The sequence below is a fragment of the Columba livia genome, chromosome 5 (assembly GCF_036013475.1).
Source record: "Columba livia isolate bColLiv1 breed racing homer chromosome 5, bColLiv1.pat.W.v2, whole genome shotgun sequence".
In the NCBI taxonomy this organism is placed as follows: Eukaryota; Metazoa; Chordata; class Aves; order Columbiformes; family Columbidae; genus Columba; species Columba livia.
In genome coordinates this window covers 13,194,977-13,222,964 of record NC_088606.1, presented here as the reverse complement: position 1 = coordinate 13,222,964, position 27,988 = coordinate 13,194,977, and the positions used below count along the sequence as shown (strand labels likewise).

At 36.7% G+C, this 27,988-nt stretch overlaps 1 protein-coding gene across 3 annotated transcripts in view; it reads left to right on the top strand.

Moving 5' to 3' along the window:
- The window catches only part of WDR25 (WD repeat domain 25), a 65,353-nt gene that overhangs the window by 24,152 nt on the left and 13,213 nt on the right, over positions 1-27,988 (top strand). For all 3 annotated transcript variants that reach the window (XM_065063482.1, XM_065063484.1, XM_065063483.1), the window contains exons 3-4: positions 12,548-12,695; positions 23,064-23,194. In XM_065063482.1, coding sequence (XP_064919554.1) covers positions 12,548-12,695; positions 23,064-23,194 — 279 coding nt within the window. The remainder of the gene's footprint in view (positions 1-12,547; positions 12,696-23,063; positions 23,195-27,988) is intronic.

Here is a 27,988-nt window from a genome sequence, read left to right as displayed (position 1 = left end):
GAGATCTTGATCTCACTACGTGAAGAATTTATGCTACAAACAGCTGCATCTTCTAGTGCCTTTTAAAATGATACCTCCCTGGAGGTGTCTAAAAGGTGTGTAGATGAGGTTCTTAGTGACATGGTTTAGTGCTAGATTTAGGTTATTGTTTGATTCAATGATCTTGAGGCTTTCTTCCAACCAAAATGTTTCTATGATTCTATATAAGACATTCTAACAAATATGTGGTTTTGCAGAAGGAATCAACATGTTTTGAAAGTCTATCAGTGTAATTTCCCTGAAGTTTTTAAATGAGCAGGCAAGATAAAATGGTTTCAGGAGAATTTTGTTAATAATGATGTTTTGGTTTCAAGGAAGGAAACTAGAACTGTGAAGAACTCACTTGGCAATGTAGAAAAAAATCCATGAAAGTAATGAAAATAAACATGTTAGTTTTCCCTCAACTTCAATGGTGAAAAGAAATGTAGCTAATAAAAAAAATTCTAGAAACTGCACAATGATTGCGTTTTGAACAGATTCATACCATGGGTTCTTACCAACATATGAATTGAAGCACTGATATAAATTACCAGAAAGTAAACTGCTTTTTCACACCACTCTATGTACTTGCCCACCTTGATTATAGTTTAAACAAATAGTAAAATTTGATGGTTCTCTGGTTGTTCAACAAGTCTGCTCAATTTTCAGTTTATATCCTCTCTGGCGTGTCAGTTATTCCTGTGGAGAAATTTAGATTCAGTCTAAGGAACACTGAATTGTGTTGGTGCTTCTCTTTGTTGCCTACTTCCCTGGAAGTATTTTTAAAGAGTGCGATCATCTTACTGAACTTGTTTTACTATTTATTTTATTTTTTTTTAGGAGGGGTGGAACCAGTGCTGCTAGTACTGTTCAGTAAACAAGTGAGATATATAGCTCCTGCTGTATTCAATTGGTTGAAATGGATTTTGTCACTTTTAAAACGTGACATATTCAAAACTTATAGCCCTCAGCCCGGTTTAAAATGCAAACTTCTCTGCCACACACACGGTACACGAGTAAACTTTGTTTCCCTAGAACTCAAAGCTTGGTGCCATGTCTTGACTAGATGTTCCCTGGAAGTGCTATAAAACAATGAACTGGAGTTGTGTTATGAAACCCACTTTAAAAAACAGAAACATCCCCAAACCCCTCAAACTAGAAACTGTAGATTGTTTTTATTTGCAAGTGAATACGTGAGTACTCCAGCATTTAAAAGTGCTCTGAAGTTTTATTTTACAAAGATGTATTTTAAAAGACTACCTGAAATTTAAAAGCCTTTTTTTTAAATAGTGATCAAAAATGTTAGGAATTAAAGCAGATATTGATCCTTAAAGGATTATGACATAAAAAAATAGAATGCTGTTTTAACTTATCCTTTATTGTGGTATTTAACATCAAACACATGCAACATATTATGGGATACTCTTTCATTTGTAGAATCTAGATCTCTCTCTATGCTATTTTATAATACTGTTCTCACTATTCAAATTCATAATTGATTTTAAGCGCATAAGTGGTTCTAGTCACTCCAAGTATTGTTTAAACAGTGTATATATAGATGTTTAGTGCTTTGACCCTGAAATGTTTATTTTGAGTTGGCTGGGGAAAAATTTTTCACTTCTAAATAGCATGGAATAATTTATTCTTCGAACAAGATACACCGGTTCCAATTCTTATCCCTCTCCCCACTTCAGCCTGTAATTATCAGAGTTGAAAAATCAACTACTGTTGAAGTAGTTTTCATTTATTTTGGGTGAGCAGTTTGAAGCTGAAGTACCTTTCCAACAAATGATAGGCCAAAGCTTGCACAGAAGCAATCATACTTCAATAATGTAATGATAGTAGTAATGTCTTAAGCCTGTGATTACTGGATCCGTGGGAACACATATCACTTCTAAGGGATCCGTAAAAAGGGATTAAGGCATGGCATTACTTGACAGGCATTTCAAGGTAGCTGCATAGCCTGTGTGTCCTCTGGGGGTTTCTTTCAGTTCTGGAAACTGAAACAGCTTGAAACTCACGTTTTTGGAGATGCTGTTGATTCTTGCCATTCCCTACCCAGTACCCTTTTAAAACGTCTGGTTGTTTTTCCCCTGAACGCCTCTCCTGAGCACTGCCCAGTCAGGATCTGCCCTGCTCGTCTGTCGGGAGCCGTGGCTGATCCCTGGGGCTGTGCTGGGGTGTGCGGGTGGAGAGAGGAGACGATCCATCAGCATCACCTGTGCTGTGGGGTCACCACGCGCTGTGGCCCAGACAGCTCTGAAATATCTCCTGCCTTGGAAGTTATTCATCATCACTTCACTGTGGCAGAGCCACATCAGAATAACGGCCAGATCAGCCTTGTAAGTGCAACTTAACCTAAAATTTTGCAGGGGTGACTTATTCTGGTTTTGAGGGAAATGGTCTTTCTGGTGATAAGTGAAGCAAAGGTTAGAGAATCTCCAGATTGAAAAGATAAGCTATTTTCAGTGTCTAAAGGTGAAGAATCACTACGTATCTGATGAATGTAAAAATCATTCTGCAATATTTTTCCAGGCCCAGATGCTTATTAGATGGTCACAAATATATTTTCTAATTGTTCTTAACTGCATACTTATGCAGTATAGGCATGAAACTGCTGATGGTTAATCAGAAATCAATAGTGGTGTTAATATTCCCTCAGACAGGAGGGTCAGTTATAGTAGATGCTATACTATTGAGAGATTAAAATCCAAATTTTCAAAATCCATCTAAAGTTTAAAGTTTATTAACGCCTTATCCTCAACTTCCATTTGCATTAATGACTCTTGTAAGTGCCAACATGTCTGGAAATTGGACCACTTGGATCTTCATTCTTACATAAGCAAGCAAAAGGTTAATAAACCTTAAAATTGCAAATAAAAGAGCCAAAATCAGAATGATGTAGTTATTTTGAATTAGAATACATCTTTTTGGTGAAAATTGTGTTCCTCTCTTTAAAATGATAGTATGACTTGTAATGAGGTAGCTTTGCTGTTGAAGTTAAACATTGTAATGGTCTTTTAATGGCACCTTAATGGCCTCTCTGAGGACTTGCATTGAAATAATTTTGCCTTCTCATAATTGCACTTCATAATGGACTATAGCAGCACAATTTAACGTCTCCTTAATTTTTTCATTAGTTTGTTAAATATAACAAACCCTCTAAGTTACCATTCTGTCAAATATAGGAAGTATCAGATATTTTTGATTGCTTTGTTAGGTATATCTTCCACACTTAAATATTTGTCTGTCTCAGCAATAATAACGTAGCAACTGATTTTCATAAAATTCTAACTATATAGAGAAATAGCAGTAGTGTGTATATTGAATTGATTTACTGCCCAAGAGGAGAATTTCTCATGATACACTCTTTATTTCATGTGTATGTGTGGCTTAGAAGTTTGGCGTCATGAAGAATTATTACATATTATTACATATTCTGTCCTTATGTTATTCTGCCCATTCAGCTTTGTTATTTTTGTGAAGGCCAGGTGTTGAATGGAAATAGCTCACTATAAATCTGGCACAGCTTCAGCTCAACCAGCACAGCTACAGATATGCCATAATAAAAAGAAGATTTTACAATTTGTTGCTGTGTCATGAAAGCACTCAAATATAACTGCTATTGAATAAGTTTGAAAATTCTAACTGTGTTTTCATGTAAATGACCTGGCAGGCCAAGATTTCATGCTGAGCTCATTCGTACTTTGACAGTTTTATTTCAGTTCTCATCACAGAGATGTTAATTTTAGGTAAACATCCTCTATAAACTAATTCTAATCTGTAGCTTCAGTTTATAAAGGCAGCAGGGCCTATTTCTGAATAATTATGTAATACTCTAGCACTTATTAACTTTAATCGAGCATTTAAATATGTTATTAGTATTCTCATATTTCGTGTTGCAACATCCGTGCATGTGTTATTTGTCAATGTTTAGCAGCATTTCCTCGGACACCAAATGTGTGTGTATGAGCTTCCAAACAGCTGAAAGTGAACCCTCTGAGGGTGACGTGAAACGCTGGAGGATTGATCTTCTTTGGCCAGAAACTCCATAGAATTAGCAGGGGCAGAATATTGAAAACCAGCAGATGAAAATAATGTCTTGTCCCACCTATCCATTTTGTTTGTCTTTCTGTAATTCCAGGCGTGAGTAACATTCAAGAAATAGGAATTCACTAGTGTCAATGCTTTCTTTACTTTTTCTGCTTCTGAATCCAGGGTATGAAAAAAATGTTATTTGCAGGTGAGATTAGTGTGTCCTGAGAAACATATAGCATGTGGGTTAAAACTTTAGCTTTTGGTACAATTGCATTATGTAATTAGAAATTCTCTAATAGAGATGTCTATGAAATGTTTGTATCAGACTTTCTTAAGAGTTCTGTTTGCAAGTTTTAACTTGAAAGGCTCCCATGGAGACTGCATTAATTATTTATATTGGCAAAAACACAGCCAGTTTGTATACTTTGAAATTATTTATGTTTTCAATTTTGATTGGCTGATTATATTTTCCTAGTGCCACAAGTTACCTTTTGAAGTGTGGAGTCATTAGGGTGTATTTCCAGGAGTAGAGGGCCAACAAACAGGCTTAGGTTAAGTGTAGTAGCTCTTGTTATTAAAGCTTTACTAAGAACATTATCTTATTGTACATAATCAGATGGATAGCTCTTGCCATAGTGGTTTGGGGGTTTTGTTTTCTTTTTAGAGAATTCTATTTTACTTCTCTTGTCTCTACCCTTGCCAACTGAAAATGTCAATGTTTTATCTTATTCTATTAGTGTTTTCTTAAAACCTTTTTATGGGATGCTGCCAGCTCAAAGTATCCGTTTGGTTAGGTTTTTCTTTTCCTTAATGGCAAAAACCACCCAAATGAAGCTTCACAATTAACAATTGTGGAGACTTCTTTGGGGAAAGGACTACTGAGTTTCTGTGAGAGGGAAGATTAAAATAAAAGACATGCATGGGCATGCTTAGTATGTTAGTGCTGCCTCCTGAAGCTAAATGTAGTGCTTGAACATAACTCAGCCTTTGCTGGATTCACCAAAATTAAAGCTCGTTTACATATTTGCAAATCAGTTTTTGTATCACCAACTAGTCACTAGTAGTACCGCTAACTTGGTTAGCAGTATGCCACCAGTATTATAACTTAAAATGCTTCTGCCTCAATAAAGCCTCCTACAAAACAAGTGCTGTCTTAAGGTCTAATGTAGTGGGTTTTTTTTTTGTTTTTGTTTGTTTTTTTGTTTTTTTGTTTTTTTTTTTGTAAAAGAGAAGATTTTTCACCTCATTGGTTTGATGAATGTACTTGACATATTTTAATATTAAAATTTTTGATGAAAAAAATGACTCGAAACCTTATGCTGGCTGTCTAATTGAATTTATTATATTTTGTTACTTTCCATTCTCTTTGTTTCTACAGTAGTGAGGGTAGTCTAGTAATAAACTATCCAAATATAAACTCTTATTCAGATGTTAGAGCAATAATGGAGATGACTGTTTTTTATTTGTCACTAGTTCTGTGCTTTGGATTGGTAAGATAATAGTGTTTTGAGTTACATCTGCTGCAAGAAGAAAGCTAGTGGAAATCTGTAAGTGCTTGCTCAAATGACAGCGCTGATATATACTTCTTACACCATGTCTAGATTAGGAAGATGGATGTCATTTAAAATATGTTCCCTAGCACACTTTTAAGTGTTCCTGGAGCAAGTGTTCAATACATCTGAAAATGTGTAAGCTTTATCTAACTTTGCAAAATCCTGCTGAAAACCTCTTTTTTGGGACGCTTGGTTTACCAATAAAGACAGTATGCCCCAAATGTGATCAGTCATAGTCTATATAACAATCTGAGCATGTACTTACATCCTTCATAATTGTATGAAAATAAGTTTATTAACACTTACAAGTTATACACTAAGCTAGACCTCAGCTTGTAGTTAGCTTTTACAGTTTAACTACATGTTTAGACAGAAGAGTGTAAAGACAGTGATCTACTTTGAAATTCTCCTTCCAACATACTTTACATTCTACTAAAACCTTCTGGAATCTTCCTGTAGTTACTCTAGGAATTTATACATATTACATTACCTGTCCATTCAAGATCAGAGTTTTTTCAGTCACGCAGTGGCTTGGAGAGGCTTAGGCACAGCTGCTGACTCTCATGCTTGCCTGTTTATTGTTTTTCAGCTATTTGTTGCTTTTTTCCTGGCTTTGTCTTGCCTCAGTTGTGTGAACAGAAGAATGTACCTGTGTGACTTATCCTACTGCTGTTGGTTACAGACATCCAAGGGGCACTTTTAACTCTTTCAATCCTGCCCAAAGCTGCACCTTATCAAGTGGGGAATCTGAAGAAGCAGCAGCAAATATCTTTTTGCAATTTTTCTGCGGGACAACTTCTGCCCTCTGGCCCATTGGCTTTCAAATAACCTTTTAAACAACAGTTCTGAGCCTGCTTTTCAAACTAGAAAAGACATGATGTTCTGTAGATAGTGTGGGGCTTCCTTCTTTACTGTATTTATTAGAAATTACAGTATTTAGGTATTGATGAGATGAGAAAAGCAATATGATTCAGGGAGTACCATTCTCTTTAATCTGTGTGTGGTAGCAGACATGACATGTTCAGATTTCAGAGACAAATTCTGTTCTGCAGTTAAAAAAAATACAAGAAAACAATTCAAGGTTTTTTTCTCCTTGAGACACACCAGGGAACAATGTTATTCCAAAAGGGAAAAGGAGAAGGGTCATGTCTCTTCGGGTTCACAAGTCTGTGGAACAACCTGAACATGCTTTGAAAGGGAGCAGCATCTGTTCTAGTCAAAGCACAATAATTCTTCATGCTTCCTGTAACTCAGTACTATCCCACATCATCCTTGAACAGGGCTGTTTCTTAAATGCCATCTTTGTATTTAGATAAACTGAGAAGTTGGGAAGGATTTCTTGCTGTCGTTCATGTAGTAGCAGCCATTGATGGACGAAACTGGTAATTACAGAAGAATAGCACAACGTGGTTAATTTGAGGGGGAAGAGTTCTGTTATTTTAGTATGGATGTTATATTGAAATTAACTTGAATCGATCCGTTGAAGTTTTAATTTTGTTATGAATGCTTGAGAAATTAGTTTCTTGTTTAGTATTCTTGATTGGTTCCGCTGTTGTTCCTTTATGCATGCAAATTGAAAATGAGTACAACTTAATCCCTGATACTTGCTTCCAACCTCTAGTTTATCACAATTGAATCATTGTTCTTGGGTTCACTGTGAAATTGGTGACTGACTGAATAAATGCACCTCTTTCTAAAAGTAAGGCTGCTATATTTATTTTCCGCAATCAAATTTGCTGGGAGGCAAGTACGTTATAGATAATCATAGAATGACAATGGAGGAGATGTGCTCAATTCCTAATTTATCAGTCTTCATATGCTAGATGAGTTCTCACATTACTTTGGTTACTCTGCTTATGTTGCTGTGACTTGTTTTTAGGAACGAGTGCCAGTTTGGATGGTTGTAAGATAAAAGCCTTAATTTTGTGTCCCGTGAGCTGGTTGATAGCATAGCAGACCCTGGAACATCCTTCTGTGGCTGCTATTTAATTATGGAATGCTTGCCCTCTCCTGCTTTCCTTTGTGACTTACTGAGAGAGTTTTTATTATCTTCAACCCAAAGTACTTTATTTTCAAGTGCTGTTTTCCTGAAAGCTTTCAGTCAGAAAATAGGATCTGGAAACATATAATCTATAATAAATCTCATCTGTTAGATTGTTTAGTTGCTTATGTGCTTTGTGAACTTTTGATCTTGAGGGTGAGAAGGTCTGGTTATATTACCTAAAATGCTAGTTACAGTATTTTCACAATGTTCCTAAGCTATAAAGGAAAGCAAACAACTTCTAAAACCTTTATTTCCAGATATTATAAAGAATGTAAAAGAGCAATTGAATTACAACATGCCTCAGAGAAAGCAATCTATATAATTTTGTCACCTGGCTGTTTGCACCTGCCATTTTGGCCCCATATATTAATCCTAGCAGATATCTATGTAATGAAAGCAGTTGATGGAAACGAAATGGAAAGGCAATGTCATAAATAGTGAAGTGCAGAAGAGTAAGAACTAGTAGTGAAGTATGAACCAGCTTGACAGATTAAAGCAAATTTTAATAAAACAGGAAAAAATTAAAGAGTTCATGATACCTTAGTGCCAAAAAGGCATTGAAGAAAATCTTTGAAAATGACTAGCTAATTTCAGAGCTTTGAGTCTTGACTGTATATGTCTTTCAAATACTGGAGAATTCATTAGTTTATAATTGTAGATTTAGGGGAGGTAATACAGTAATGTGTACCTTTGTCCTAATAACAGTTGCGTATTTCATTGCTTGACTGTGTGGCAATAAGCAGTATTTTCAGAGAAGAGGGTTGAAACGTGTGCTTTTAACTTTTTAGCTCAGCAATTAAAATCACATCTGACATCGCAAGATAAAAGAACAACCTCAGGTTTAATGAGAATTTAGTATTTCTTCTAGAAGTAACACTGAATGTTTGTAAAAGCTGAGTTTTGAAGTCAAGCAACAACACTTAAAACAGTTGATCTCTTGGTAAAAATAATTGAATATAAATCTGTCTTCCTTTGCTGGACGCATGGCAGCATCTTGTCCTGTAATATTTAGTATATATTTGAATGCTTCTGAAAGAGATATTTCATCCTGTGTATTTTTTAGTGAACTGTTCCCCCACCTGAGTAATTTATTATGTACTAAACATGTAAACCTTTATTCCATGTAAATCTATGAGTTAATTTTATAAATCTTTATTTTAAAGATATTTATTGCTAGGTACGCTTAAAGTTCAACAGCCTTTGGTGTTTAAAATACAACTTTCTCTGATGCTTAGTTTCTTAAAAACGCTTATTTTGAAATTAAAGCTGTAGTTGTTACAACCACGACTTTTTAAATTCTGGTGTTGTGGACTTGCAGCCTTAGACTGTTCTTGGATACAAACCCTTTTCCTGAGCTCGCACATAGATGCCATTCAGAAGAAAGAGCTTGGGATCTTCTTCTGGTAAAGAGTCTGCAATTCATGTTCTTTTGGCAGAGAAGGCATGATCAACAACTTCACTTGCTTGAAATAGGAAGTTTTAATGACCGTAATTCTAGGGGACTCCCTTAATCCCTGTTTTGTACTAGGCTCTGAAAAATATTTTCTTTTGGGAATGAAATGTCTTCCTTGCAAAATTACTGTGTTCTAAGCCAGTTGATTAGTGTCTGCTTGTTTATTATTATTTTTGTTAATTTAAAATAAGTGCTTTTTGGTTCAGGCATCATGTTGGATGCTCTTTGGGGATGCAGATTATTTCATTGACTCTGCTTGTTACACCCGTATAGTCTTTCAGTCTTATTGTTCCATCTGGTTTGAGCCAGCATATAGAAAAAGTGAAGAAAGAAACTGCAACTCTTAAGTCACTACCGAATACCACTTCTTGTAAATAGCAAGTAGATCTTCCCTTTTCCTGTGGAAGATGAATATTGAAACTTAAAACTCTGAAATTGTTCTGAGGATGCACTGCCCAGAATCCTCCTTGCAGCAGGGCACTTTCTAATATGTCAAAGTTACACTGAGCTAAATTCACCAGCTGTGAGACTTGAAGGAAAATCCCAGGCAGGTCATATGGAAACACACCTAGGAATGAATGTGCTTGGGTGAAGCTCACAGAGCATTGCCAGTGCACAGCAGGACAGGGTCTGCCATCCTGTGCTGCTAACTTATTTGATGTCTCTTTCCATTAAGCTGTGAAGCCACAGCAGAAGTGGTGCCTCTAAGCATTATTTAAAAGCACATTTGTGGGCTCCAGTGAATTTGCATTGGGCTGTATCTTGATGGAGATCTGAACTGATGCCTTGTTTTAGGCATTAACTGTGGGGTTTGGTAGCAGGGCTTGCAAGGGGTGGCCTTTGTGGGAGAAGGTCATGAGCTGCTCTGTGCTACTGCAGCTGCTGCTGGGGCCAGAGGACACGAGGACACATGTGAGGAAACTTGAGGATGCATGTGAGGATGCACAGAGGGCGTTGGGTGAAGATAAAGAGATGTGCATTTGGAGAGAAGGAGCAGAGAAGCAGTAAGAAGCAAAGGGCAGGGGATGAAGAGTAGGAAGCAAGGAAAGGCAACAAGACACCTCTAGGCCCTGACTCCAGGCCCAGCGATGGCCATTGTCTCACAGAAGGGGTGTGAAAAGGACCAGGTGTAGTGCCTGATGAAAACAGGAGAAGCTGGGATAGGAGTAGGGAAGAAGTGCTGGACTGAAGTGGAGCCTGGGGAGGGAAGGTGCCCCCATAAGTGCTTGTTTTTGGTCTTTTTTCTCAATACCTGAATCAGTTGCTAAGAATTTAATGAACAATAAACTAAGTGAACTTCCTCAGTCAAGACTGCTTGAATTCCAGAAGCATTGCAGCACTGCTGTTACCTGAGCAAAAAGAGCTGGTGGGAAACGTGGTGTTTGGGAACTTGTCTCTTGTGCGTGGTCATCCACAAGAGTCAATCACTTGTTCCATTTCACATAATGGAGGGAAACGTGCAGCTTTAGGGGTGTGCTTTTTCCATTTGTACAGCTTTTTTTTTTTTAATTAAAAATCAAGCAGGAGCTCAGAAGTGGTGTTGAACTTGCTTTACTTCATCCTTCTTGTGAAAATCGAGTTTTCATACTTAATCACTAAAACATTACAGAAAAATATCTGAAGCATGTACCACCTGTTTTTCCTTTCATCTGGATTCATTCATTAGCTTCCTCATATTAAAAGCCCTCCAAGACACAATTAACCCTTTTTTAATACTGTGAAGCTTGAAACGATCATTAAAACTCATTAAAGCAGTGAAACTTGCTTTCAAAAGCAGTTTAATATTAAAATTTTCCTGATTTCTTTTCTTGTGGATAGGGTAGAATACTTGGGCCATGGCTGTCACAGTTCCGGTCTTAACTGACTACTCAAGTAATTAATGATAATTGGTTGCTTTGCATTGCAGAACTGTGCTTCATGCTAGAAGATGCTTTGATGAAAAAATTTTCTGTGATGGAATGTTGTCTTCTGAGTATGGACTATATAATAATGATATTGTCACTGAGTCCTTTTTGTCCAGTAAGAAGAAAATATAACTGAAGATAACAATACATTACCGAAAGTCTTACTTTTTTCTCCCCCTTTACATTCTGCTCTATATTGAATTGTGCTGTTGCCATGAGAAAGCAAACTTCTACTTATGTTTTCTGATTTACTGGATTGTTTTTCATTTTAACATCCTTTAAAATTCACAAACATGTAATCAATTTTATTTTGGTACTTACTTTAATGCTCTTGTGTCAACAGGATGAAAATGACTGATCGCAAAGAGAAGTACTGTGAAGTAAAATGGTGACTTTAAAGCAATAAACTGCTTTGGCTTTAGTGAAACTGCAATAAAACTATCATCAAGCACTGTCAGAGTGTTGATTTATTTATACTGCTAATATTAGAAATAATAAAATGTAGGAGATACTGGTATGGTTATAACATTTGGTTTCCATTTTATTAGACAACTCAGCAGGTATTACATTGTATCATACAATCATCAGATACTTTAAAATCTTGCTTTTCCTGAAGCAGGATATTCATAGGGAAAATAATTTTGATATTTAGCCTTCTCTCACAAAAGTGAGCATAGTGGATATTTAGTTTTGTCATTTTTTGCTGGACTTCTAATATTATCTTAAAACTATGATAAAAAGAGCACCAAAGGATGTGCTTTTGATTATTTTGAACTGTATTTGGTAACTGACGTTATAATTCAGACCAGTTCTGTTTTTTAAAACATTATTTGGAAACAACTGCCTTTCTCTTTTAAAGGGATTTAAAAATATGAGGACTATTTATGTTCTTAAAATATTAGCTGTTGTATACTTAAGAAAAATTGGATTACAGGTAGAACAGGATTTTCAGAAGTGCTCAGCATCAACCTAATTCTGTCCAGAAGAAATTGAAAAGTGAGAGGACTTAGACCAGTCTTTAGAAATCTCCATATATCTGTGTGATTATATTCTTATCTGCCTCCTCAGTGAATTAAGGTAAAATTCTACTTAAAACTGCAAACTGAGTGAGAAGTATAATAGCCTACCTATGGGCAGATGTGAAAACTGCAATCTGCTGTCACTTGATGGAAAGCAAGATATGATCGAGACAAACATTTGGAAGAAAAATGATTTAAAGGGAAAATGTATTTAGATACATCCCTGCACAGAGGTAGGACAGCATTATGAATGGGAGACTGTAACTTGAATTGCCATTGAGAGCAATGTAGACATTTCAAGAAATAATACAACTCATTAAAATGTAGTTGTGCCTTGTTAATTAAATGCACTAATGCTAATCAACTGTGCAATTATTTCAAACAGACTTTTACAGCTTAGCAGATACTTCAGAATGCAAAGCTTTTTCAGCCATGATGATTTGGTGTAGCTCCTTGCCAGTACATGGGAAAAAAAAAAAGTGATTCTTTATAAAGTTGTTCTTATCCTTCTTTTTAAGGTATGGGATGCTGTAGATACAGGCTGCTGTTTGAAAACATACTCCTGTCACTCCGGTGCTGTTCGAGCTGCCCAGTGGTCATCTTGTGGAAGAAGGATCCTCAGTGGGGGCTTTGATTCCATGTTGCATTTAACAGATGTGGAAACAGGTAAAGTTCGTGAAAGGGTGCATTATAGCCCCATCTTTATTGAGTACAGATAACTTTGGATCTCATTTACCTTATTTTTTCTCCCAAAAATATGGATGAAATCTAGAGATAGAAGTTAGAATTCTTGAAACATGTCCTCACACAAAAGAAAATGTCAGCAATTAAGAGTATTTGGAGATATGTATCTTTAACTTCATGATCACATGTAATTTCTTTTGTCAGATTCTGAACAAATGAAGAGAATGAAATTTTTTAGTGCTCTGTCATGATCATTCATTAAAGTGTTTGAAGAACCTCTTAAGGCTGACTTCAGTAACATTTATAAATATGTTTAATTTAAACACAGGCTTGTACCTCATTCTCAATTGGGTTGATTTGTTGATTTTAAGTTTGTGCTTAGTTAATTAGGTCTTTTTTTTTCTTTTTCCCGTGAATAGGACCTCACTTAGGAGTAGGACAACATAAATCCTGATATGAAACCTTGAGACTGAACCTGTGTTATTTTGATGCAGTTGTGAATTTGATTTGGGATTTAATTGTTGTGACCTTAACAACTGATCTGCTGGATGCTGTATCTCCTCATGTCTCCTTCACAAACTAAAGTACTTCTATCAGCTCTATTTCCTCTCCTCTCGATGTATGTTATCAGCATTCATACGGCAGCATTCAAGGAGGCTGTGTGTGTGTGAATGAAGGATTAGGCCTGAAAGAAGTACCTTGTAAAGTGAAGAGATGCAATTTTATTTTTTCCACTTAATTTATTTTTAAATGTTTAACTCCTGCAAAAGCATTGTTTTTCTTTTGTATTAAAAAAAAAAAAAAAAGAAAAAAAAAAAAAAAGAAAAGAATTCCATACAAAAATTACAAGAACTTCTTGTCTAGGAGGGTTTTCTGTTATGTAAAAGAAACAAGTATGTTGCATGTGAGTATCTGGAGAGTACAGGTCTTATTCAGATGGACTGGGAAAGTGGCCAAGGAAATTTGTGGATATTGTTCACATGAAAAGAAGATTCTTTTCCATGCTCAAAGAATTTATTTTTCTCAACATTTGTCATACCAGGAGTATTTGAATTCAATGATGGCCGGAAGGGAGCAGTTGTAGTTTGGGGATGTAAAACATGTGACACAGTTATGGAATATTGATGTTTCAAGAATATTCAGGTTTTGTAATGAGAAAAAATGCTTTATATATCTGATGTAGTAGTACATGAGGATAATACACCGAATTCTTAATTTTGTCGCACTTCTTGTCTTTTTTTTTTTTTTTTTAAATTTTCAGTCTCATTGCAGCAACCTTCTCATTTCTAGTCTTCTGTATAACTAAATCTTACTAATCCAAGTGGATTTAATTTTGACTGTAGTGTTTATGAATGCTAAACAGAATGGCTACTGCCGTTAAAGGAATTTATAGCAGCAGAATAGATTTATGTGCCCGAGTCATTTGAAGAGACTGCTGTGGGGAAAATTTCATTTTATAAAATCATAGATCGAAATCCAAAGATTTGTACATTTAATCATATGCTTTAATTTCTAACATCCCTTTAACTTAACTATCTGGTAATGGGATTGTAGTCTGGATTAAGTTGATTGTAGTGGTTTATTTGCAAAAAGGTATTTCTAGTGTTTTAGGCAATAACAGTAACAAATCATATTTAGCAAATTTCAGAACAAATAAGCTTATAAATGGTTCTTTTCTTACTGACTTGTGAGTTATGTAGTGTTTCTAGCTAATTAAATTAACTGTATGTGTAAAGTCAAAATGAATGTTTATAATCCTTGAAAATACCAGATATTCATTATTGCCTTATTTTGGGGATGTAGGATTCTTTGTAGCTCCTGTGAACTGCAGTTGTAATCTTGATGTTTAGACCCAACTTCTGCTGATACACACGTCATTTGGAAAAGTGTGATATGAATGACTGGAATTTTATTCTGATTTCCTATGCAGGCCAGTTTCTGATTTCCTTCCCTGTTGTAAAGTTACTCTTTTTTTTCCACACATCTCAGTTAATTCTTTTCAGAGAAACAGGGCAAGCAGTTTGCCTCTACAATCCAAATCAATTTTATATAAAAAGCCTCATTTCCATTTGAAAAACACTAAGGCAGCTATAAGATTTTGATTTACATTAGTTCACTGAATCATTTATTCCTCCTCACTTCTTCATCAGTGCTGGGATGATTTCTTCTTTGATTAACTTGAGATAGATGTTAGAACTGTTCTTTCACAGAGGACTTTTAGATACTTTTTTAGACTTTGGTCTTAATTACTTGCCATTGCTAGACTGAACTAACTACCAAGGTGTTTAAATGCAGTAAATGCATGCGGGTGGGATTTTATAAATAAAAATGCTGTCTTTAAGGCTCTGTGCTACTGTCTTATGTATATGTTGTTCTGGTTTGATGTTTTTTCTAGTCATGTTTGCTAAATTCTAATCTCCTCCTATTTCTTTTTAGAATAAATTTTATCTATTACACCTGTGTTATAAAAAATTGCTGCATGTCCTTCACCAAAAGAAACCTAAAAGGCTTATGAAAAGTTGAAGAAAGGTTGGAAATGCAGCTGAGTACATGTGTGGTATTGAGATGCTCTTTTTTTGTTTTTTTCATTTTGTGTTATTTTTCTGTTAGGAAAATAGGTTCTGCCATATTAAATCAAAATTGTAGTCTAGCTAATTGTTTCTTCTGGGTCTGATGACAGGTAGTGATGAGATTCTTCAAAGGAATGTGGCAGCATTTTTGCAACAAACAGTACTAAAATAAATTCTCCATGGCTTTTTTTCTAAGCTTAGACTTAAGGTTAGGTAGGACATTGCATTTTTCATTTTCTGGAGTGATTTCCTTTTTTTAAATCTTTGTGATTGGAACAATATCAGAATTAAAGCAAACACTGAAGTCTTATCATAATGCAGAATTTTGGTGTTGGCATAAAAATCCTGACACAAAGGTAGAAAACACAACCATCCATCCTGCGGCTTCACTCCATCAAACCTCTTTCCCTTGTCAAGTGTATTTAATGGAAGTTCTTATACATAAGAAGATCTCAGATGCTGCAAGTGGGAAAGATAAGCTGATAGGAACCTCCTGAAGTTCAATAAGTACAAATGCAAAGTCCTGCATCTGAAATAGAGTAATCCTGTGCAACAGAATAGGCTGGTCCTAAACTGGCTAGAAAGCAGCTTTTCAGAAAAGTGCCTGGGAGTCCTGGTGCAGAATATGAAGGTCGACTTCATCGCAGGCCAGATTAGCAAGTGTTGACCTAGTATGACCATGAGCCAGCACTGTGCCCTTGTGGCCAAGAAGGCCAATGGCATCCTGGGGTGTATTAGAAGCGGGGTGGTCAGTATGTCAAGAGAGGTTCTCCTTCCCCTCTACTCTGCCCTGGTGAGACCACACCTGGAATTTTGTGTCCAGTTCTGGGCCACCCAGTTCAAGAAGGACAGGGAACTGCTGGAGAGAGTCCAGTGCAGGGCAACAAAGATGATTAAGGGAGTGGAGCATCTCCCTTATGAGGAAAGGCTGAGGGAGCTGGGTCTCTTGAGCTTGGAGGAGACTGAGGGGTGACCTCATTAATGTTTATATATTTATAAAGGGTGAGTGTCAGGAGGATGGAGCCGGGCTCTTCTCGGTGACAACCAGTGTTAAAATAAGGGGCAATGGGTTCAAACTGGAACACAAGAGGTTCCACTTAAATATGAGAAGAAACGTCTTCTCAGTGAGGGTGACAGAACACTGGAACAGGCTGCCCAGGGGGGTTGTGGAGTCTCCTTTTCTGGAGACATTCAAAACCCGCCTGGACACATTCCAGTGTAACTTCATCTGGGTGTTCCTGCTCCATCAGGGAGATGGGACTAGATGATCTTTTGAGGTCACTTCCAATCCCTAACAATCTGTGATTCTGTGATACACAGAGAAGATGATGCCAGGCTCTTCACAGAGATGTGCAGTGAAAGAATGAGAGGCAAAGGGAGGTGTAGGACCACGGGCAACTTTAAAGCTCAACTCAAGGGTCATCAGACACTAAAACAGGCTGCCCAGAGGGGCTGTGGAGTCTCTGCTGGAGATACTTGGAACTCCAGTGGGCAGACCCCTAAGTAACGTGCTTTGAGTAGGGATTTGAACTAGATGATGCCTGGAGGGCCAACCTACATGATTTGTTGATGCTGTGATGAAGAAAAGGAAAAGAGAACAATTCAAATGACTGAGGTACAAGGAATTCACTTGTCCTGGTTTGGTGAGAATAGATGCTATTGTACAAGTCTTCTTTTTCTAAATTCATTTTTATAGGTCACCATTTATTATCTTAAATGGTCATCCATTGTCCTAACACCAGGAGGTCAAGCTAAGACTCTCCACAAACATGATTTTAGTGAAAACTGTTGTGCCTATTCTGCAGAGTGTGGGTCTGATCCAAAATATGCATAAAATGTTTAAGGAACTCAAAGTTATTCACACATTATTCCCATGAGTGGTTCTATGGCTGCAGTTTGCAGGAGGCAAGTTCAGTACTGCAGTATGGGCTTTCATAAGTGTCAGTAGACCCAAAAACTGCAGCTGAGCTGCCTGTAAAGATTTCTGGTTAATATTTTTTTTCTATTGTTCTATTTTATATACTTTATTGTTTTATGAAAATAAAGCTTTTTGAAAGGTTTCACAAATGTGATAATAATGCACCAGTCTGAACCAGTGAGACTCCTGTTTTTGTTCACCTTTACTAACACCACACTCGCAGTCATCTTCTACTGGTGTAAGTTCAGACACTTTGTTATTTACAGAGTAGTAAGAAGTGTTATATGTAGAAAGCACTGAAAAAAATCCTTCTTTTTCAAAAATTCTACGTCAAGTACATTTGACATTTAACTTCTATTACGTCCAGATGTAAAGGAGATGCTCTACAAACTTTAGAAGGGTAACTGTATTTTTAGAATGTATTTATAAATATTTTATTTTTGGAATTTATGTTTTATTCATCAGTGGATTTTTCATTAGTCACAAATGAATTGGTACAATAGCACAGGCAGAACAGTGGCTGGGTTTATACTATTTGCATATTGTAGATACTTTTCATTTCTTTAATATTATGACAGAGGGAAAGTTCCAAGAAATTTTGGCACATTTCGTATGTTGCCAAATGCTGCAATTGTATTTTAGTTCATGGACTGAATTTGATTTCAGATAAAACATCCTCAGGGTTATAATAGAGAATTTAAATTCCTCATTGCTTTGAAAGTTTTCACATTACCATGACCAGGATACTGAAATTAAGCCAAGTTCAGATTATATCTAATGTGGTCACTTAAGTATCGTTTAGGATTTTTTTTTAACCTGTTTTATTTTACATTATTTTGAGAATTTCTTGATGGAAAGTTTGTACCTCCAAGAGGATGGTGCAAATTTGCTTTTCTATATTCTCTTTTATATTCTAATTTGGTAGTCCTATAGATATAACATCATTGTTAATGTATTTGTTCACATAGGAGTTTTAGCGCTCATACATAAACACCACTTTGGGATGGGTGTGACTTTCTTCTCCCATTCCTCCCCTTCTCTCCTAATACTATGTAGATAATGTGTTATTTTAATATACATGAAGGTTTTATATGACACGACAAAAAAAAAAGCCCAGTTGATTGTGGGGTTTTTAATGCTATTTTTTTTTCTTTTGAATCTATACGGGCATCTTTGATGTGAGGTCACAAGATTCCCTCCAAAATTCAGCAGTTTTAAGTAATATGTTGAACATGGTCTAGTGGTTGCTTTCCAGCTAGGAGGTAACAGCATTTTACTTTTTATATTCACTAATATAATATAAAGTCCTTGCAATAAGAAGAGAGGAAAATGCTTATTTTGTGGACATTTTCAAGGGTAAAATATACAATTATTTAATATTTTGAGCACCTTTGCAAGCCAGAAACTTGTGACTGCACAGGGGAAAAAATAGGAAATACATCTAATCAGAAGAACTTTAGTTCTTGGAAAAATAATGAAGCAATTTGTAAGCATGGCAAGATAAAATGGATAAGTAACACCCAACATTGATTTGTTAAGAACCAATTATATCTGATCAATCTAATTTCCTTCTCACTGTTGTGCATGAGAGAGATTGTAACTATAATGAGATTTTCTTTTAATATATTATCTCATGTCTTTTTGTAAACACAGTAGGGAAATCTGTGCTGCTTAGCAAGATTACTCTCACGTCCTTGTAAGTCTTAGGCTTCACTTTTCTTTGCAGATTAGCATGAGGAAGTTAATGTTTTTGGATCGTGCAGGTAGGGGTGTGAACCTGAGGACCACTAAACACAGTTACAGAAGCATCCTGTGCTCAATAACTGTGCTGATGTTCTGTGAAAAATTCACAATGTTAAATAGCCTTTAAAATATCTGATTTCATAGTTGAGCAGTTTCACAGCAGGCTGCAGCATAAAGGAGAAGAAACATATGTTCAAGATCTTTTAAAATATATTTTTTTCATACTGTGTATGTTACTGGTGAGCCTTTAATGAATGAAGAATTGAATTAAAGCACTTGAGAATATCAAACACACTGCGTAGATGTAGTAGATATTGTTAATGAAATTGCGAAGATTAAAGATGGAGAGAAACTTTTGCTCTCCTCTTTGGAATAACAACCTCTTATACAGAAAACCGGTAAGTGGTATGGATTTTGCCTCAATTAGCCAAATAGATTTCCAGAAGATGTAATTTTCTACATCCTATGAGTTAGTCGAGTCTTTGTTATGCTGCCTTTAGGAGCTAAAATACAATAAATACATACACAATAAAGTTATATACAAGCTTACTAATTTACAGCCATTGTACTCTATTATGAATAAGGGAGTCTTCTGCTCAAAGGACATGTTTCGCAACATATAAATTAAGGCCGGAAAAGTTGAATGTGTTTGATGTTAATAAACTGAGTAATTGCAGACAAAAATATGCAGAACTGTAAATATCAACTGCCAGGAGTGGGATCTCCCCAAATCCTGCAGCTGGATTTCCTGAGCACGGGGCTGGGTTCTGTCACAGCATGGGAAGCTGCAAATTCTGCTCATAGGAGTAAATCACACTAAATAAAGTTTATACAGAAAGGGGCTAAGAGTTGAATTAATTGTTTTAACGTGCTGAACTGTATGAGCTATTTTGGCCCACATTGTCTTCCACAGTGGTCTGTTCCATCCCTTAGGTGGATATTTTTCCTAAGTTTCCAAGGTTCTGAAAGATTTCTGGTGACAGAGGTTTCATAACTGTGCAGAGAGTGTGCCCCAGCACTTCAGCCCTGCTGTCCTAACAGCTAAAAGGGAAGGATTTAAGGGATATATCCATAGAAATGTTAGGAAAGTTCATTTTGCTGGGTTCAGGTATGTTTGTATGGCAAGCAGTTCAATTTAGAGTGTATGTATTGTGCATAAATTTAAATTCTAGAAATAGAAGGGTTTCCTTGCTGCACTGGTGTGATCCTGCCCTTTCGAATATGTTATCTACTGCTTTGCTCCCATGCTCTTCTTTTCTACATCTCATTTCTAATTTTCTGTGACATGGCAGTAGAATCAAATTAATGTATGCATCTAATAATACCAAACTCTTCAGAACGCTGTTTACTGAACTTCCAAAAAGAGACATTTGCTTGAATTTCACTTGAGGGAGTGAGAAAATGAGAGAGTTGTATTTCAAAATGTTGATTGGAGAGCCTGAGCTTTTAAGATTGATGTATCCTGGTTGCTCCTCAGACCAGTCAAAAAGCTGGCATGGTTAATATATGCATCAAGCAGGTTAAAGTGGGAAAAGGAAGGGGTTTAAAGAGTATAGTGGTGAATAAGTTCTTTGTGTTGATTTTATTTGTCATTACACTGTAATGTAGAATTCATAGAATTATACCCTAATGATCTCAGTGCTATGAGAGCTTTTTGATAAATAACAGACTCTAGAAAACAAGAAAATGGCAAATGCAGTGCCCACTTCTATCCTAAACCAGGGGGAGATGGAGTAGGGAATTAGAGAATTTCAGATTCTGGAGAAAATATCGAGCAAATGATTGAATTACTTGGAAGTAGCTGGGGATGAGATTGAAAGATGGACTAATTAAGAACAAATTATGTTAAATCAATCTTCTTTCTGTGGAAAAGGTAACAGATCTTGTAGTTAGTAGATGAAATGCATCTTGAATTTAGTGCAAATCTTTTTTGATTGTGTCTTACGTGGCTTTCTTATGTCTTAGGCCAGAGCACTTGTAGAAAATGTAATGACAAGAAAAATGTATGGATTATAGAAGAAGCAGTTTTCAGAAGTCTTCAGGAGGTAACACCAGGTCTCACTAAAGTCAGTTAACCAGTTAATGTGTGTTGGAAGGTTAGATGGTTAATTCCACTGTATCACTGTATTTGTATGTCTAATGCCGTTTGGACAATACACTTTGTGGAGAACTATGACTGCCTTGATGTGTCCTTTGTCAGGCTGTTTGACAGGAATAGTACAGGTAGGCTGCAGTTTTGCTGCTTTCTGGCTGCAGTATGATTAAAAACTTCATGATTGTACTCGCAGAGTGTTTATTAAACTAAGTACTAGCAGGAACCAAATTCCTTGGGAGTAAAGTGCTATTAAACTGACTGATAAGCCTCCATGGGCAAATTCAGTATTTTTCTCAAGTGCTGTGGATGAGAGCAAGGTACATGTGTTTGTGGCTTTTCTAACCCCTGAAAATGAAGCCTGGTAGTGGCATACGTGAGATCAGTGTCTTGTTGCTCATATAACTGATGATTTTAATACTTTCTTCCTTCCTTGTGGAGTCGTTTTTCTTTCCGTACCTTTTGGGGTACTGAAAGCTTCCATGGTGAGAGATGGTCACTGTTGCACAAGACTTGTAGAGAGAATCTCTGCTGCCCTTGTGACTTTTTTCTCTTTTTGGGGAAGAATGTTGTGGACTAAATTGAGTCTTTCAAACAGTAGAGACAGAGAGGGCCTTTAGGTCTTGCATGGGTAATCAGTGGAGAAACCATTAAAAAGAACAAAAACCCTCTACAAAAACCTGTTTTCACACAGAACAACACTCATCCCTCCCTTATGCTCCCTGCAATCTATTTTTCCTGACCCCGCTAGCTGGAAGAGCACATGTCAGCAAGTGAAATCTCTCTCTTCTTTAAATTGAAGAAATAAATACTTTGACAAGTATTAGGTTCTTAACTGTGTAAGTTGAATTCAGCAGATGGGGAAAATGGAACTGATGACAGAATCAAAGAAATTGGCTCCAAATAATAAAATAAGCTTTAAAAATCTATATGAATGTTTTTCAGTATTGTTCACCTAAGTATTTATACCCATGACTGATGTTTTTAGCTCAAGTATTTTCAGTTTTTTAAGAAAGCCTAGCTTAAGACAATTCTTACTTGCCAGGAATGTAAATTAATGAATATTTTAAGAAGCTTTTGTCAGGAGTATTTTAAGGGTATTTTTTTTTTGTTGGTTTATTTATTTATTTTATTTTTTTGACTTCTGCAGTGCCTTCTTCACTATGGCTTAAAGCAGTAACTTTATTTAATGTAGATCTTTATATGTGATATGTAGAATATGAAGCACAGTTGAAATCGTGAAACCAAGTAAATATATTTATCTTTGTCCATGCTGCTCTTCCAAAAATGATATTTCAGTGAGTATACATTAATATCATGAATTTGTAAGGATGAAAGGAAGCAGCGAACTGCGCAGAACTCCTATAAATTAACCTAGCTGAATTCTATTGCCTTTGAAAATGTCGACAATCCAACTGATACTAACCACAGGATTCTGCAGAGATTAGTGTACACAATTAAATGCTGGGAACAGTGTATCCATGGGAACAGCTATTGCCTTCACATGGTGGTATGCAAATTATTTCCTACTTTCACGGTAAAGTTTCACTCCTACTTTCACAGAAAGAGAAGTAAACAACTCAAGAGTTGTAGTATAGTTTGGGACATGGTATTTCTGTACAGAGAATATTTTGTTCAAGTTATTTTTATCCCACTGGAAAAAAGACTATGACTTCTCTGTAGGGAAACATTCAACCATTAGATCTGTAGATTTAGTCCTGCATGCCGGCTGAACTGGGTCTTTGGCGGAGCTCCTCTCCTTAGTGTGGGAAACCAGTTGTTCTCCTCTCTCAGTAGGAAGCAGTCAGTGGTGCAGAGGCCCATGACCAGGAACAATTTTGCACGGATAGAATTAGTGAGTTCAGTCTTGTATTTTCAGTAAATCAGAGTAGTCCCAGATGCTTAAATGTGCTAATATAAACATATTCACCTTTGACAACAACCTTGATGTTTTGGAAACCAGATTGAAATTAATAACATTTTATTTTTTGCTCAAATTTAAGTTACCACTTTTCACTTTATTTTAGGAAAGCAGATATTTAGCAGCAAAAATGAATTTAGGATCAGTGCACTGAAGTTCCACCCTACAGAGTCAAATATTTTCATTTGTGGAGGCTTCAGCCCAGAAGTTAAAGCTTGGGATATAAGGACTTCTAAGGTAATGGAACTATTTTTTTCTCTTTCTCTTTTAGGATGTTTCCTAGGTTGGATGTGCTGTGCATTACTAAGCTGCTGGATGTACTGGTTATTGAATGCAATGTTATTCTGAAGTATTTTGCATTTGTCATTGACTGTGTTGCCATTTTTTGATATGAACCTCTGTAATGTTTCGAAGCAGGAAGGGGAACATTGTACACACACACACACACAAAGATTTTTTGGTTTATGTAAATATGAGTAACATATGGTTGAAATAAATATAGCCAATAGCTCTAGGATTGTGAAAATATATATATTAGGAAGCAAGACAACTAACATGCTCTGCAAGCCGTTACATGTGAGTCAGGATGTGTGTGCGATACCTTTTGTGTAGAAGCCTGGAGTAATTTTCACATTCATGAAGGGCCACAGAGGATCATGTGTAACTTCTGCCTTCACTTTATCCTGAACCACATCCAGAATGGTGTGCTCCCAGCTGCCATTCAGAGCTCGGGTAAGACCAGTGCTGGCATAAGGCAAGCTCTTCCTCATGCACAGAACAGCTCAAAGAACAGCGCTGCCTGTGAAGTGAGTAGTTCTCTGTTTTCCTTTGAAATTTCTATGTGGGTAGTTCCTACTCATTGTAGTTAGCCATCTGTTTGCTCTTGAGGGTGACAGAAGGGATCTGAAAAAGATAAGACTGCTTATCCAAACTCTGACTTAGGTGTGCTAAGAATAATACATGAGAGATGTAGACAGATGCTTTTCAGGTATGAGGGGTCTAACAGGAAAGCTCTGAAATAGTTATGGAAGTTGCTTTATTAAGGAAACGCAGTATTATTGTGCAGTTAACAGTCTAATTCCTGTGCTGCAATCGTTCCTTTGGATTTGTCACTGATTTTTGAGAAAATAATTTAATCGTGTAGGTTCTATACTACAGACCTCCCTCACACAAGTAAGTTCTTGAAAGAAAAACATTAGTAAGTACATACCAAGACTGCTAAGTCAGAAGCTACTCTGAAAATAAATTTATGGTGAGTTTACTCTGAATTACAGTGTCAGCTTGAAAACCTTTGTAAAAAGTCTGATGGGATATATTCCATCCATCAAGCTTGTATGATGGCCAGTTTTCCTTGGTAAGGATATGAAGAGATACTCAAAGCACCATTCTATGAAGGAAGATGATTCTAGTTTTAGATTGCCAAAATTGTAAAAACTTATGATAAAAAATACCTATGTAATTCTTTTAAAAGTTATGAGATTTTTCCATAGTAACTCTTCCCTCCCTCTCCCAGTCCTGCACTGATATACAGTATTCTGGTGTTGTCAATAAGTGATTTTGTTATACTGTCTTTAGGTGAATTATAGAACGTGAAAATATGTATCACACGAGTAGGAAGTAGAACCAGTTCAAAGGTGTTCATCCCAGGTGATCAGATTGTAATTTTACAAAGCACTCCTGTTTTTCTGGCAGGGGACTGGAGAAGAAAGACTAATAGAAGTTTTCCCTCCTGAACAGTAGGATCAGTGGTTTCATAGCATGCAAATGAGGTAGGGAATACAAGTGTTCTTTCTCGAGATTCTCATAAAAGTAGACCTGAATTATGGGGAAGAGGTGCAGTCTGTAATCAAACACTTAGCTGTCCTTTTTAACACAGAGAAGCCATTGTGTGTCATGGTAGGCTGAACTTCCTTTAAAAAGTACTTCAGGAATTAAATGGGTGTAATCTCTGTAAGGTTTAAAGATTGTTGACTGTAGTGTCAAAATTTGAGTTATTTGGTCCTCGCCAAAGAGAAGATGGTAGACACAGGTGACAAAACATTCTTTCTGAGATTTTCTGAATTGGTGCAAGGGGCAATGTTCAATTTGTGAGGTATTGGCCTTTGTAAAACTCATTGTAAGAATGTGAAGGAGTAAAACCATACTGACAAACTGTAGACTTCAACAGCCTGCCCATTCATATCTTATGTCATTCTGATAAAACTACCAATACCCTGGCTTGAGATGATGTCCTGGTATATTTTTATTCTAGTAACTTATGTGTAAGCTACACATCTGGCAAAACTGGGACCACATCTGGAATATTGTGTCCAGTTCTGGGCCCCTCAGTTCAAGAAGGACAGGGAACTGCTGGAGAGAGTCCAGTGTAGGGCAACAAAGATGATTAAGGGAGTGGAGCACCTCCTTTATGAGGAAAGGCTGAGGGAGCTGGGTCTCTTGAGCCTGGAGGAGACTGAAGGGTGACCTCATTAATGTTTATAAATACATAAAGGGTGAGTGTCAGGAGGATGGAGCCAGGCTCTTCTCGGTGACAACCAATGATAAGACAAGGAGTAATGGGTTCAAACTGGAACACAAGAGGTTCCACTTAAATATGAGAAGAAATGTCTTCTCAGTGAGGGTAACAGAACACTGGAACAGGCTGCCCAGAGGGGTTGTGGAGTCTCCTACTCTGGAGACATTCAAAACCCACCTGGACACGTTCCTTTGTAACCTCATCTAGGTGTTCCTGCTCCAGCAGGGAGATTGGACTAGATGATCTATTGAGATCCCTTCCAATCCCTGACATCCTGTGATTTTGTGAAATTTTTAGGCTCAGTAAAATAAAAACCCCAGCCTGTTTCTTTTGTACACATCCTGTATTGGGTTCCCTCTGGAATTTTTTAGATGCCATTATATGCTTTGTTCATTAGGAAACAATTACATTCATATAGAAATTCATCGGTTGGAAAACTAGCCAATTAAGTAGCTCTTGAGGAATATTAATTTTAATAGCAAGTACTGCCTAATTACCTTAGAAAGTGGAAGGCGTGGGTTTACCCTTGTAACAGATACTGATCTTTTTTTGTTTGTTTGTTTGACATGTTTGTTCATTTGAAAACCATAATTTTGTATGTAATGTTATTGTTTAAAGCAGCAGTGTGGTGTACTCTCTTACTCTAAAAGATTTCCAAAAGGGGGAGAGAGTTTCTATTATCCTTTGATTTTGGTTTTTTTCCTCCACCTGAGGTAGCTGTTACGCAATGATGACTGTAGACTGTTAGACAACTGCATTTATATTAGTTTTAGAATTTGAAGAACGGTGTGTGTGTACTGAGTGAATATGGAAGGTCATGGCTGAGTGGAGAAAAGGGGAAAAATATAAAACTCTTATTTAATTGCTTGTGGCTTCTTCTTGCAGAATGGCAAGTATCACCTATGCATCATTGCTGCAAAATAACATAGTTACATTTCAAACTCTCGGCCATACCACAGTATGTTGGTTAGGCATGAATCATCAATATTATCAGTATCTCACATCTGCTTCTCCTTGGTCTGTGGGATTGTTGTGGTTTAACCCTGGCCAGCAGCTAAGCACCACGCAGCCGCTTACTCCAACCCCCAGTGGGAGGGGGAAGAGAATCAGAAGAGTAAAAGTGAGAAAACTCATGGGTTTAGATAAAGACAGTTTAATAGATAAAGAAAAAGCTGTGCATGCAAGCAAAACAAACCAAGGGATTCATTCACCAATTCCCATTGTCAGGCAGGTGTTCAGCCATCTCCAGGGCAGCAGGGCTCCATCACATGTAACTGTTACTTGGGAAGACAAACACCATTACTCTGAACATCCCCCACTTCCTTCTTCTTCCCCCCAAATATATACTGAGAATGACATCATATGGTACGGAATATCCTTTTGGCCAGTTCAGGTCAGCTGTCCCGGCTGTGCCCCCTGCCAGATTCTTGCGCACCTGCAGCCTTCTCACTGGAAAGTCCTTGACTTACTAGAAATATCACTTAGCAACAACCAAAACGTCAGTGTATTATCAACATTCTTCTCATGTTAAATCCAAAACACAACACTATACCAGCTACTAGGAAGAAAATTAATACCATCCCAGCCAAAAGCAGGTTAGGAATTTCAATGGATTCTCCAGACATTGCTGCTTTCAGCTTATATTTCTATCTCTATTCACAAGAAAAAAAACCCAGCCAGCTCTCTACCTTTTCCATGTTACACAGTTATGAACATGTTCAAGATTGGATAAAGTGTCCTGGCCAATATTTTGAAATTTATCCTGTTCTAACAAGTGCCACTTGCTCTTAACAGAAATAGATGTCTGATGCCTTTTACCACCTTGTTTCAATTTTGATGCAAGCAACCCTAATATCTTTCAAGTGCTTTCATCCTAATTCATTACAAGATTTTCCTGTTTGCCTGTCATTCAGCTTGGAATGATGTGTGGGTGAACTAATGATTCTTTTTGTTCCCATCATCATACTCCTGATAGCCTTTTCAGGCTTTGCATCATATTTCATCAATAGAGCGAGCACCATAAATGAAGAGCTTGGATCTCGTTACTCAGTGCACATTGAAAACTCAATTTCATCGTTCACTCATAATTCAATTTCAGAGGTCATTCTTTAGGATGTACTCCTGCGTTTTAACAGGCTATCCACTTGCACATCTTAAATTTAACTATGTGAGGCAAAATGATAATTGTATATTAGGAAATGAGGGAATTTTTGTTGGAAATTCAGAAGAAAGCATTAAGCATCACAGAGATAGGGAGAATGACTAATAACAAAAATAATGTCCAATTACACATACATATGTGGTGGTTGAAGTGCGTTGCTTTGTGCCAGTGTGCCACATTGGTGGTTTCTGCTGATGGAGAATGACACAGACTAGCTGATAGTGTTATTTTTCCAAATTAGTACTTCTGAAATCTCACTTTGATTATGATGGGCAACTAATTTTCCACAGGAGCATGAATTTATGAGCATAAATTACTAATATTTATTCATGTCTTGAATGTGGTATAAAAATTA